Source organism: Cibotium barometz, chromosome 50, assembly GCF_041138505.1.
Source record: "Cibotium barometz isolate CiBa-2024 chromosome 50, ASM4113850v1, whole genome shotgun sequence".
Lineage (NCBI taxonomy): Eukaryota > Viridiplantae > Streptophyta > Polypodiopsida > Cyatheales > Cibotiaceae > Cibotium > Cibotium barometz.
This window is the reverse complement of record NC_141095.1, coordinates 42,265,600-42,278,677: the sequence shown is the minus strand read 5'-3', so window position 1 is coordinate 42,278,677 and position 13,078 is coordinate 42,265,600. Positions and strand designations below refer to the sequence as shown.

The window sequence follows — 13,078 nt, the reverse complement described above, 5'->3', positions numbered from 1 at the left end:
AAAACGCAGCACTGTTGGGGAAACGCAGCCACTGTTGTCACAGATCTGCGGCTGGGAGAGATGTGGAGAAAAAACGCACAGCCAAAGGAGGGCAGATGTGCAGAGTTTGGAGCAGCTTAGACCTAAGCGTATGATACCATGAAGGAGATAGCAAAGGCGGAAGCATAAACAGTAAACATATGAGAGAGTGCAAGGAGAATGAGAGAGTTAGACAAGATCACCTTTTATAACAACAGTAAAGCTTTACAATGGCAATGGCCAGCAAGTGGATGTTAAACTATGTGCAAGGGAAATGGATGGAGGAGTGAATAATGGGGAACTCCTTATATAGTGCACGAGTGAGCTGGCTGACGGCCTCTAGGGCTGGTTTGACTACTCACAAGACAAATAAATAGAAGAAATACAATAAAATACCCAGATAAATGGTAAAGCCCCATAACACTAAGATGCACAATTCTAACAGGAAGGAGGGAGGAGAGGGGGGGTGGGTGCAGGCAAAGCAAGAAGCTGGGGGGGTGGGGGGAGGCCTGGGTTGAGGCGGGATAGGGGGTGCGGGCGGGACGAGGGGGGGAGAGGGGGTTGTAGGTAGACGGTGGTGGGGGGGGGGGGTGCGCGCAGAAAGGGCTGGGCGTGAACAATTTCTTGGATCTGAGCACACATTTTCTGGTTTTCTTGTTTTTTTTAATAAAAAGTTTGCACTAGTTTCTTGATTTTTAGGCAAGGTTGAGTGTAATCTTGCAAGATATGGGGTGTCAAATTCATTTTGGGGGGATAAGGAGTGTTACACTATGGTTTGAGCAAAATTTTGGAGAAGAGAGTTTTTTCCATCTTTTTAGGGTTCTTTTTCAAAAAAATGCGGAAAAGTGAGTGTCCTTCTTCTTCCCCTTTTCCCCTTTGAAGCTTTCATGGAAACCTTGAAAGTTGGCTCTCTACTACACAGTATTCCTCTCTTTCTCTACCAATAATGAAGCCATGGATCATTCTCTTCAAGAGCTACTCAAGGAGCTGCTTCTTGGCCATGGAAGGGAGGCGATTTTGCGCTGTTAGGCTGCCAAAAATCGCACCTACTTCATGCCTATGGCTCTATTTATAGTTGCTACCTAATAATGCCTATTATTCTATTTACAATCTTGGCATTTAAAATAGCCCTTCCTTACATCATCGGTTGGGGCTTGTTCTCATTCAGTTGCAACAATCAAAGCAAATACTCTCTTCGGAGGGCGGGGCCTTAAGTGGGTAGTTAGGACCTCATCGGGTGTACTGAAGTGCTAGACAGATTCAGAGAGATGCCACAGGACAGATTGTCATACAGAGCTTTTGAGGCATCTAGACAGCTGGGCTGAGGCAGGAGACAGAGGATCATGGTATGCACAGGTCACACATTGGTTCTCACAGCATGGCCTAGACATGGATCATCTACCACCGTTCCAGTATGACAGGGATGCACCACATATCCGTCTCTCTCATAGTGAGAGGAATAGAGTATTGAGTCAGGACCTATGGCAGCTCTATACACGAGAGACATGGATATCACCTACATAGCCTCTTCCACCGAAGATGCTACACTAAAGAGATCACTTCATGAGTATCACTGATGATGGATTTATAGAGAGGCCTAGATACATGGAGGGCTTTTTACCACATGGCTCCCGAGTAGCTATTGGTTAGCTTAGAGTCTCATCACATCGATTGGAGATCGAGATTGGCAGAGCAGCACGGATCCCTCGAGAGGAGAGGGTATGCAGATTTTGCAGAGAGGAGGTGGAGAGTGAGGAGCATTATGTATGTAGATGCAGAGCATATACAGCCATCAGAGAGAGATATCCCATTTTATTCAGAGAGCCACATTCCCTACGCCAGATCTTTGAGGCAGCAGACCAACGCATACTAGGGAGATTCATTCTAGACATACAGCGTCACAGAGACATCATTACAGGCTCAGACAGCTCCAGAGGGGGGACGACAGACACAGATTACTACATTTTTTCACAGATCCACACCCCACTCCCAGCCCCTACACAGCAGGGAATTACTCTCCAGAGAGTAGAGAAACGGCGACTGTGGTCGGCCGGAATGGAACGGAACGGCGAGCAAAGGACCTCAACCGGTTACCGGCGGAGCTCTTCGGGCAGAACTGTCGCCGCCGGCTGGAGAGGGCGGTGCCGCCCGTGGGCTGGGCGGGGGTGGTGTGCCGCCGGTTCTGGGCGGCAGAGTTGGCCAAGTCCGGCGGACGGAAGGTGGTCCGTCGAGACGGAAATCCATAGCGACGGACAGAACCGACGGAAATTCGCAGGTGCTGCTTCTCCACAGGCGGAATACCAAGGCCAGCTCCCAGCTCTGATACCAATTGTTGGGTGTTGGACTCACACACACACACACACACACACACACACACACACACACAAAAACCTGCACATTAGGGTTAGGTGCAGGGTAGAATAGCTCACACACAGAAATGAGAGAGAGAGAGAGAGAGAGAGAGAGAGAGAGAAGAGAGAGAAGAGATGAGATGAGATGAGATGAGATGAGATATTATATTATATTAACGTCTTCAAAAGGCCATAATGACCTATGAGACCAAAAGTTACATCATGGTGGATCTGATACAATGTCTGGATAAAAAAACCTAGAAAATGAAAAATAAAGATGATACTACTGGCACCTAGAAAATGAAACTGGAACTGGAAGGTACACTATGGAGGTACCTCCATCTCATAATATGTGCTGCATCGGACACTGGCGGATCTCCTCAATATCCTCTGTGGTCAGCACCCAGAGAGAGAGAGAGAGCCAAAAGTGTGGTATCCACAAAATGCAAGTCAACCCTTGCATGTGTGCCACATCCATATAATATAGAAGTACAAAATATTATATGTTAGAGTGTCCTTTCACACTTGATGTCCAAGGGGAAAAACCACATGGGAAAAAGTGCCCTTGCTTAAGCCCTGTTCACACATAGCACTACCATAAGTGAGCATATGCCTACAATGAGGAGGCCTCTTTTAGGGCTTCCATTGCTCTTCAGCTTGCCCATATGGATTTGATCGGACCTATGACTACGATCACACTTGGAGGAGCTAGATATTTTTTCTTATTGGTGGATGATTCTTCCAAGAAGATTTGGGTCCTTTTCTTGTCCCAAAAATCACAAACATTTACAATGTTAAAAGAATGGGTTGCTATGGTGGAGGCCGATGCTAGTCTCAAAGTCGTCAAAGTGCGCTTTGACAATGGTGGTGAGTTTACTTCTCGAGCATTTCTCACAGCATATAGAGACAGTTTTCTACTCCCCACACTCCTCAACAAAATGGGGTAGTAGAAATCCTCGCCTTCCTTCTGGGCATAGCCCTTAGCCACCAAGTAGGCTTTATATTTGTCGAGTGAACCATCGGCAAGAAACTTCACTGTATAAGTCCATTTGACACCAATAACCTTCCTATGAGAAGGGCGGGGAACAAGTTCCCATGTGTGATTTCTGTTAGTGGCATCCATTTCCACCTTCATCGCAAGCTACCACTTAGGAATTTGTAAGGCCTCCTTAGGTGTAGAAGGCATTCGCATGATGCATCAAGGAAGTCATCAATGCAAAATTAACTATAAGCGTGCTAGCACTCTAGGGTTGTAGTCTGGTAGATCTCCTCAATTTGGATGGAGCCAAATCAGAAGTTGAGTAAGAACGATGACTCTCCACCCTATCATGATCCTACTCAGTATAGAGAGCTTGTCGGCTCGCTTATTCATCTCACCATTACAAGGCCTGTTCTTGCTTACAGCGTTAGTGTTCTAAGTCAGTTTCTTTGAGCACCACATACTTCTCATTGGCAGGCTGCTGTTCGTGTTCTCAAATATATACAAGACACCTTGACACATGGGATTTCATATGGCTCTAGCCTCTATTTGATTGGATATTCAGATTCCGACTGGGCAGGTGACCTAGATACCCGGAGGCGTACTATGGGCTATTGTAGCTTACTTGGCACTGGACTTATTTCTTGGCAAACGAAGAAGCAGCCTAAAGTTTCCGGTTCTTCAACAGAAGTAGAGTATCGTACTTTGAAATGGTCAAAGAGCTTTTGTGGCTTCATCAACTGCTTGATCATCTTCATGTCCCTCCTCCGATGCCTATTGTTGTCTACTCCGACAGTCAAAGTGCCATGGCTTTTGCACGGAACTTGGTCTTCCATTCGAAGTCCAGCACATTGTCGTTCATTATCATATGGTTGATGACTACGTGGTGCTCGGTACCTATTGCTCTACTCTGGACAACGTGGCAGACATCTTCACCAAGGCGCTTTCTAGACCAACTTTGGATCACTTACTTCCATGTGCCGGTATCGGACCTCTTCAGTGGAGCTGAAGAGGAAGTGTTGGAGGGGTCGTCTCCACTGTTCAGGGTGCTTCCCTGTTGTTCCTGCACCTCTGGAGGACCTCACCCAGCCTGGGAAATTTTCCCATATTTTTCTAGATTTTTTCCACATTTTTTGGCACCTTTTCTGGCATGTTCCACATTATGCCCCAGTTGGCCTACTTTATACTGGCCGACTGGGCTCCCTAGGTGCTATATAAGCATGGGCTTTGCCCTCAGTTGTATCATCTCATTTTTCCGCATCTTCTGGGATATTGGCTGCACCTACGGTGTGCCTCATGCTGCCTACTTCAGCTTTGTAACCACCTTTTGGTGTATATGATTTTCCTTCAGTTCCTGTGCATCCTGCATTTGCGAACTTCAATTCTCTTTCATTGTTTGGTACTTTGTCACTAATCATGCTCAAGAAGACTTCCGCTACACAATATGTAACAGTGGTATTGGAGCTTTGGCGCCTGGTCAAAAAATTCAGTCAATTTTCTCTGGTAATGCCAGTTCAGTACTTGAAGGAACAACACAAAATCCAGATGGAAGTGTCCGATCGGGTGGAAAATCAGCAGGCCAAAGAGGTGTTGCGAAAAAAGTAGCCGGAAAATCTCAGGCCAACCAGAATCATAATTCATTGTCTTGGAGATGAAACTGGAAGAGGAAGGTGAAGTGTCCTTGCCAGTGGAGATGCAACCACCAATGCAAGGTGTAGAGACATAATGGCTGGATGGATGTGCGAAAGCACAAAAGAAGGTGGCGTACCCGAGTAGGCTCATAGAATCTGAACACCAGCTGTATGATCTATGGTAAGATCTGAAGTGGCATTTGATTCACATGTCGGTGGAACAGCTAATCAAGTTGGTGCCAAGTTTTAGGGAGTAGCTGATGGGTCTCTTGAAACCTCAGGAAGAGAAGACGCTAGCAAGAACGAAGAATAATTTGACACCGTAAACCAAGCCTGATCTGCCCTCGGCACTAAATCAAGAAGAAGAAGCAATCGGTTCCCAACAAATTGGTAGGTAAAGTAAAACGTTTCTCAACCCTCGTTTTATTTCTTATATTGGCTCCCCAATGAGTGAGTAGAACGAGCGCTCCCCCAGTGTAGAGTTGGTATACTTAGAGCAGGTATATGCCTGCATAGTCCAAAAGCATACCCAAGAAAGTCCAAGAGCTTCCTCTTGGGACAGTCCAAATCACATGCATCCCCATTCTCGACCTAACAACCCACCATTTCTTGGGCACAATTAGTGCACAAAGGCCAAAGCTCACATACGGCTTGCACTAACCTGACACTCACTACCCACATTGCTTGTATCCTTTTTTTAGCTACATCTAGGCCTCTTCCCTATAATTGTGCACATCACACACACAGCGATTGTGCACACAGTAAAACTAAAGAGACTAGTGGTTTGGATTTTGGTGTGTGCCTGGTTGCTTTCTAGGTTTCCTACATAGTGAGGATGAGGTAGACATGGTTTCTACATGGATGTCCCTTGTGGAGGGAATAATTCTTTGCCTTGGTGGATGACACCCAATAGGAAGGGTGCGACCAATTTTCATGAGGAATATAACCATGGCCAAAGGGGTAGCTTGAGAAGCCACCTACCAAAAACTCCTCCGTCCCACCATAAAGAAGCCGTCGTCACCCAAGCACACACCAAAATCCATATGTTGGAAACCACGATGTTGGATGACACCTGGTTGTCGAAAGGATGCGACCAAAAGAAGCTAGACATGCTTCTCTCATGGTCCATTTCCCTTACAACACCTTGTTGCCAACCATGAGATTGGTCCCTTGGGGATACCCTTACCTTCATAAGGCATACCCTGTCCCTTTACTTGCTTCAATTCAATATCTCCGTATCGTTTTATCGGACCCTACCTCAATCCCCACCTTCCATGCCTTATTATTATCCTACATCATCAACACAGCGACCCTTGACACCCTTTTCTTCTTTGACCAAGCCATCTCCTTCTTGAACACCACAATTTTGTACTCCATTGAATCCCATCCACTTTTGTCCAAGTGTACCATGTGGTGCCACTTGTTTACATCAATTTTACACTCTTTACTAAAGAATATCACTTCCTCAAACCCATGGAACTACTCGGTCACCTAAACTACTCCATCAATGAAGAGCTACTTCACTCACCCCTATGCTAGCCTTGAAGACCCTAAGTGAAGTCTACTTACCATGCTGTAAATGAAGTCCACTTACCGCACCAACTTTGTCACATGCCCAACAAACCCAATACAACTTGCAACTATATCAAATAGTATACACTTACCTCAAGCAAGCCCTCGCCACCGAACATTCCACCATTCACACCATCCATATGGCTTACGATAAAAAAGATGACCTAGAAGAATTCTGTTCGTTTTTTCTGATAATGCCAGCTCAGTACCTAAGACAGAAGAATCACAGATTCATGTAGCAACCAAGCTGAACCCCACGAAGGTGAGACCCCATGGTGAGCATTATCACAAACCCATCTTATCTTGGAGAATACAAAGAAGTCAGTGATCAAGCTTTCAAAAGTTTTGTGTAATCCCACCATCGTGACCATTTGAAGGAGGGTCTTGATCATTGTGAGGAGCACTTCGGCACTTCACCTTCAGCTGGGTTCTTTTGTTAAGAATCCTTGCCGAATTTGTCGTCTCATTTTGGTTTGTCACTATGTCCTGTAATTTCACACTATCGTCCAGAGAGTTCAACGGTGTCCTTATGTGTGCATGCACTGATTTGCTTCTAGGCTTCCTTGTACAATAGATTGATGAACGGAGACACCTTATCTCTAGAGGATGGCCATGGCTTTAATGGCTGAATTCAGTATTTGCTGATGGAGGCTCTTGCATGTTGTAGGGGAGGAGGTTGTAATGAACTGTGAAGGAGAGGGGTAAGACTTTTTTAGGCACTTTTGTAGCTGTGGGACAAGGCCTACTGCTGGTTGGTTGTTACCTCGCCACAAACTTGCCAATCAGGTGGTCCTAGTGTTAATCGATGTGGGCTTTTGCTGCCCTCAACTGCTTCTTGTTTGCATCCTGCTGTTCCATGCACCTGCTTGTTGTTTCCAGCCACTTGCTAGTTCTATGAGCTCCGTCTGTCCCCACAGAGTGATTGCCCAATCATTTTCTTAGCCTGCTGTCTTTGTCATGAGATCTTTGCATAGATCTCTTTGTATGGTGTGAAACCAGCATCTTGGGCATCCAGGCTGCTGAAAAATGGCACTCCTCTTGAATGTGAGCCTTAACATATGCAAACATGACCAAGCCAGGGCTTTGGGAAAATGCCTAAGGAGCTTCAGTTTTCAACAGAGCCGAAATGGGGAAATCCCATGTCTTCAAAGGAGATGTACGCATTGGAGAAGAGGGGAAAGAAATTGAGAGATCATTTTGCTTTGATTGATGGTGTGGTTGATGAAATGGCTGTGGGATGGCCGCTGCGTTTGATGAAATATGTTGAGTCTGAAACAAGTGCGTGCTATACAATCCACAATCAGAAAGATCGTGAACAAAATATGTCATTTTTCTGTAATCGATGTTGAAGTGTGGGAAGTTGTTGCGTGGCATGGCAGGTGCGATTGATGAAACATGTGGAGGCAGAAACAAGTGCTGCATGCTACTACAACCCATAATCAGAAGAGTCGTTTATCTACCATCCCATGTGGCATCCATAGGAACAATGTTTGGAAATGTCTTCTCCCGTGAGCCAAATAGCATACATTTCTCTTGTAACATTATGTTGCCTCTCCTCTTTAGACAGCAGCATGAAAGGTAACCTAGAGTCACGAGGACATAATCTCAATGTAGTGTTTTGCTTGTAGCTGAGGAAGCTGTTTCTAGTATGACAACTTTTGATATTGAATTTGATGTGACTTTTACACCAGAAGTCTTTTTTTATACCATATGCTGTGAACATCTGTATCAGGTCAGACTGTCTTGCGATTTGTTATCTTAATCTCATAAATCGTTTGCAGGAGGCTTGCTAAAAAAGTATTACAACTATCTTCCTTTGTCATGTGTTCCTGAACTGCTTCCAACTGTTGTGGAGGTAGACGTAGGTGAGCTGGATATTGGTGACCAAGTGCTTATAGGAGACATCAAATCCAAGGTGGATTTACATCCAGACTTGGACCCTGCATCTCCAGTTTGTGAGATATCAGTGAAGGATTAAAAGTGGCATCTCATTCCTCATAGTTCAGGCTTGTATCCATCCAATTGCAAGGTTGTGGAAATGGAAGCTCTTCAAGAGCAGTTTTGCAGCATATGCCAGATTTTCTTGTGCAGAGAAAACATTATGTATCTGGATTGAGGGCACATTCTTGTGGAAGGAGAAAGCTCCAGTTTTTGCGTTGTTCTTGCATGTTTTATGTGCAGCAAATTGGAAGACCTTTTGTTTGTCATTCATTGTCTAGATTGTGGTGTTCAAGAAAGTAGTGTGCCCTAGAAAACACCGCCCATTGTAACTCATCAAGGATAAGTCTTTTGGTGTGAAAAACATAAGAGGTAACGTAATATGGTTGCATTCTAACTTAAGGAAAGAACATTAAATGCTTGTTCTAGCACCATCATACCCACAGCCTTTGTCTTGCATATTTTTGCTATGACATGGGAAAGTCGTTTTGTGTTGCATATTTTTGCTATGACATGGGAAAATCGTATGTGGGCAGACCCATTGACAGTTACCTCGGAAATGCCATGCATGCTGTCAAATCTGCATTGTTCTTTTTCTCTTTCCTGTTCTTGCAACTCATGTTTGTTGATCGTATTTACTTCTGTATTACATCATCCAGTGTGAATGGCTTTTGTTAGCCTCAAGATACTGTTGGCACCAAAATGAAACTGCGAGTCTTTGGATAATTCTGGATACACAAGTCAAGAACGCATGCAGACCTTCTGTGTTATAATAAGCAGCACGAATAGTAGAGTGAAACAAGTCTCTGTTTTGTTGAAATCAGGAATTAGGCATTGTCAGTAAGTTGGAAAGAGGCAGCTATATCAGATTATTCCCAAGATGTTTCATGTATTGAAGGATAAGTAATTAGAAGAGAGTAACATATTCTCGATAAACAGAAGTGTATGAAACATTACACTAGGAGGAGGTTGAGATATGGGGATTCATTAGTGATGTTTATCTTCTTTTTTTTAATGTTTTTGTTTGGGATCTTGACCTGAATTTGAAAGTACACATACTCTACTCACAGACACTAATGCCATCCCTTGCACATTGGGAGAATCGAACCCATACCCTTGGGACTCTTGATCTCCAACCTTACCACTGCACAATGATAAGATCGGTGATGTTTATCTTTTTAGTTACGAAAACATAATGAAATGAATTTATTTGTCATTTTCATTGGCATATTTCATCAATAAGAGGAGACAAGATTAGGAAAGATTAAAATGTTGTTTTTCTTTTTTTCCTCCCACATTTAAGTTTCAAATTTGGTTGTCTCTTACTCTCCGACCCCTTGCAGCTCACATGTCTCTCTAGGGATCTCTCATGTTCTTAACATGTAAGCATTGGAAACTATGATGATGTGAGGTGATGCATGTATGGAAATACAGCTCAGTCAACGGGTAGGTGGCAATGCTTATGATGTAAGGAAAAATTGAAATCTAAAAAAAAAGGCTTGTTAGTATCAATAAACTGCCCTTGAGAAAAGAAAAGGAAGCTGCATCAATTGGAGTCCCCTACCATGTATAGTAGTGAAAAAAGAAGTTACATACTATTTGTGGATTAAGATTTTAGGAAATCATGCGAGTGAGATGATAGGGTGCCAAAGCAAAGAAGGCTTGGTTTATTGAGGCACATGATCAAATCATTCCATATTATTAAAATGTTGGATTATGCTAACAACATTGCTTTAATACACATTAATTTTGTTAAAGGCCTTAAGAATCATGTGGCATATATGTGTGACAACTCCTTTTGGTATAAGCATTGTATAAAATTTTCATCAATGTATATAGGAGGCTATGTATAAGCATGGCTCACAAATGTATGAATTCTAGCAAGAGTGCCATGCTAGGAGGTTATAAATATGTAGAAGACTCCATGACTCTATCGAAAGTAAGCTATAGCTCTCTTTGATGTGATAAGTTCAACGACCTCTATCTAGAGACTTGGTCGAAGTGCAATGAATTATGAAAGATAAAAAGGTAAGAAACTGGTAAAACTTTACTATATCAATGTATTTTTGGAAAATAACTTAAGTTATATATATATTCACATTTCAAAGTCTTAAAATCATATGCCAAGTGCCACTCACTAGTAAATGCACTAACGTAATCCATATCTTTAAATCGTTTTTCATATTTATGTTACTTTTTTTTGCTATATTTTTTATTGTTTCCTATTGTTTTGGATGAGTATGGGAGCACACAAGAAATGGAACGATCCCACTACCTTACGAAAGTAGACTACTTGAAGGTAAAAGAGAAACGCTTTCATAATATATCAATGTCTTCATAATATGTTAAACATCTTTTATGATATTCTCTACATGTGTTGGTTAAAGAGAATGCGAGGGAGAGGGAGAGCTTGAGTTCCTTGCAAGCAAACACACACACACACAAGAGAGAGGATGACTGAATTTTCTTCTATCTTTTTCTCTTCTCTACAACCATATAACTAAAAAGATAAGAGTACATACTATAATGAAAAGTACTCTCCTATACTAAGGTATGATGGTCGGTCTATAGTGTGAACTCGACTATATGAGCTTGTGCTATAACTATGCCATAACTCTAGTGCTCCAAAGTGTCTATCACACAGCATGTCATCCACTGGCAGTATATCAACCATAATCTCACCAACTATGCTAGTGGCAGAAGTGCAGAAGCTTTCACCCAGGCGAGAGTAATGAAGTAGTAATTTCATTAGTTAGAATTAGGGATGTGTGTGATTCTTCCTCATTGCATGCTAATCTATATGATGATTTGTCTTATATCTTAGCTTCTTAATCTTACATTAGTGATTCTCCATTTCAATTGGTATCATAGCTTTGGTCTTGATCATGGGAATTTTGATGTTAATATGGCAAGAGATTTGCAAGAAAATGGACTTTTATGAGTGATTTTGGTATTTTCTTGATTTCCTACACACTTTCTTCTTGTATTTTCTTGGATTTTCTTGATGTTGATGGGGGAGATAGTGTAGTTGCAAATTTTTGCTTCATTTCATCAATTTTCTAAGGTTTTGGAGCATTTGGGCAAGATTTGCATCAATTTTGGTAATTTTTGGACCAAATTTGAAAGGAGGAGATCAATTTTTGGGAAGCTGTGGAGCAAAATTAGGGATCTCCATGTTTGCTCTCTTCTCCCTCCTTGTGCTTAAGCTTTCCATAGCCATATCCCACTATTCTTGCATATTTTACTTGCTAAAGCTTGGGGTTTTGTTAGAGCATGGCCTAAGCAACACACAGAGCATATTTCATGGAGTTAAGGGTGCTGTTTTTCACCCGTGAGGTTGCAAATTTGCGTGCAATTTTGTAGAGGAGATGCTAGAGATTGAAGGCTTTCCATGCTCAACAACAAGTTAATGTGGCTTCTAATCAAGGGACATGTTGGAAGAGTTTACAAGCTTCTTTAGATGAGCTTTCAATACTTTTTCCAAGATTTAAGGTTTCATAAAAATTAGGATTTTTGCATGGATTATGCACAAATTAACACCATAATCTTGTTCCCCATTCTCTTTCCGATCTATTCATGCTTTTGGTTGACTCTCAAATCATCTTTTCTTCAATTTGGGGATTTTCTTGAAAATTAGATTTTCTCCACACATTTTCATGAAATTGTCATTTCTTGGCTCTTCCTCACACTCTTCTCTACCCATAGATGCCACCCTTGTTGCATTCTTGATAAGAAATTAAGGTTTCTTGGGCAACTTTTGGATTTGGGGTTTCTTGCCAAAATTAGGCTTTTCACTTAAACTTTTTGAGCCCCAGGGTGTTAGTTCTCTTCCCCTATCTCTTCTCTACCCTCTCATATCATTGATTTCAAATAATGTTCACAATTTTAGGGTTTCTTGAGAGAAATAGGGTTTTGGAAATTGCCTTCAAAATTAGGGTTTATGGTGGGATTTCTTGAGTTTTTAATCCATAATCCTTCTTTCCTTGATCTACTCTACACAATCATGCATTGCTTGATCAATTTGGCCAAGGGAATTAGGGTTTTAGGAGAAAAGAGGGTTTTGGGATTCTTATCATTCCCTTGCATATTGCTCACATTGCCTTAAACCTTGCATATTGCTCACATTGCCTTAAACCTCTACTTGCTCTTTGTCATTCCCACACATTTTTCCAATTACCTTTACCCTATATATGAAAAGAATCCAATAATTGAATTGAAATAAAAGAAGATTATGTAATCATTGATGCTTCTTGGATTTGTTATGCCTTAGTGAGGACATGAGTTCTAGTTGTTGGTTGGTTTGATGATATTGGATGTATGAAGCCACTATGGACAATTAAGGGAAGTATGAGTCCATGCTAAGCTGGTTAATGATATGAAAAACTGGCATGAGTTTATGCTAAACTCATTGTAAACATCTCTACCTTACATTTGAGATTCATATACACCAACACTACATATTATATTCACATTACATTTTCTAGAATACTAGTAATGTGTGAGGGTACCTTGGCATATGACGAAGAGGCCAAGGGGAGCATGTCTTCAACCGACCGTGCCGTGAGTGCTTTGGTGAAGTGGTACGGGAG

General features: G+C 42.2%; 1 protein-coding gene across 3 annotated transcripts in view; it reads left to right on the top strand.

Annotated features, from left to right (window-relative positions):
- Positions 1 to 8,987, top strand: part of LOC147610120 (uncharacterized) — a 42,610-nt gene extending 33,623 nt beyond the window's left edge. Inside the window, exons 3-4 of one of the 3 annotated variants that reach the window (XM_086787162.1) lie at positions 7,931 to 8,129; positions 8,333 to 8,531. In XM_086787162.1, the coding sequence (XP_086643288.1) occupies positions 7,931 to 8,129; positions 8,333 to 8,384 (251 nt within the window). In that variant the 3' untranslated portion in view covers positions 8,385 to 8,531. Of the gene's footprint in view, positions 1 to 7,930; positions 8,130 to 8,332 lie in introns of all 3 variants that reach the window. The other 2 variants (XM_086787165.1, XM_086787164.1) reach the window with 2 other exon arrangements.
- The last annotated feature ends 4,091 nt before the right edge of the window (positions 8,988 to 13,078 follow it).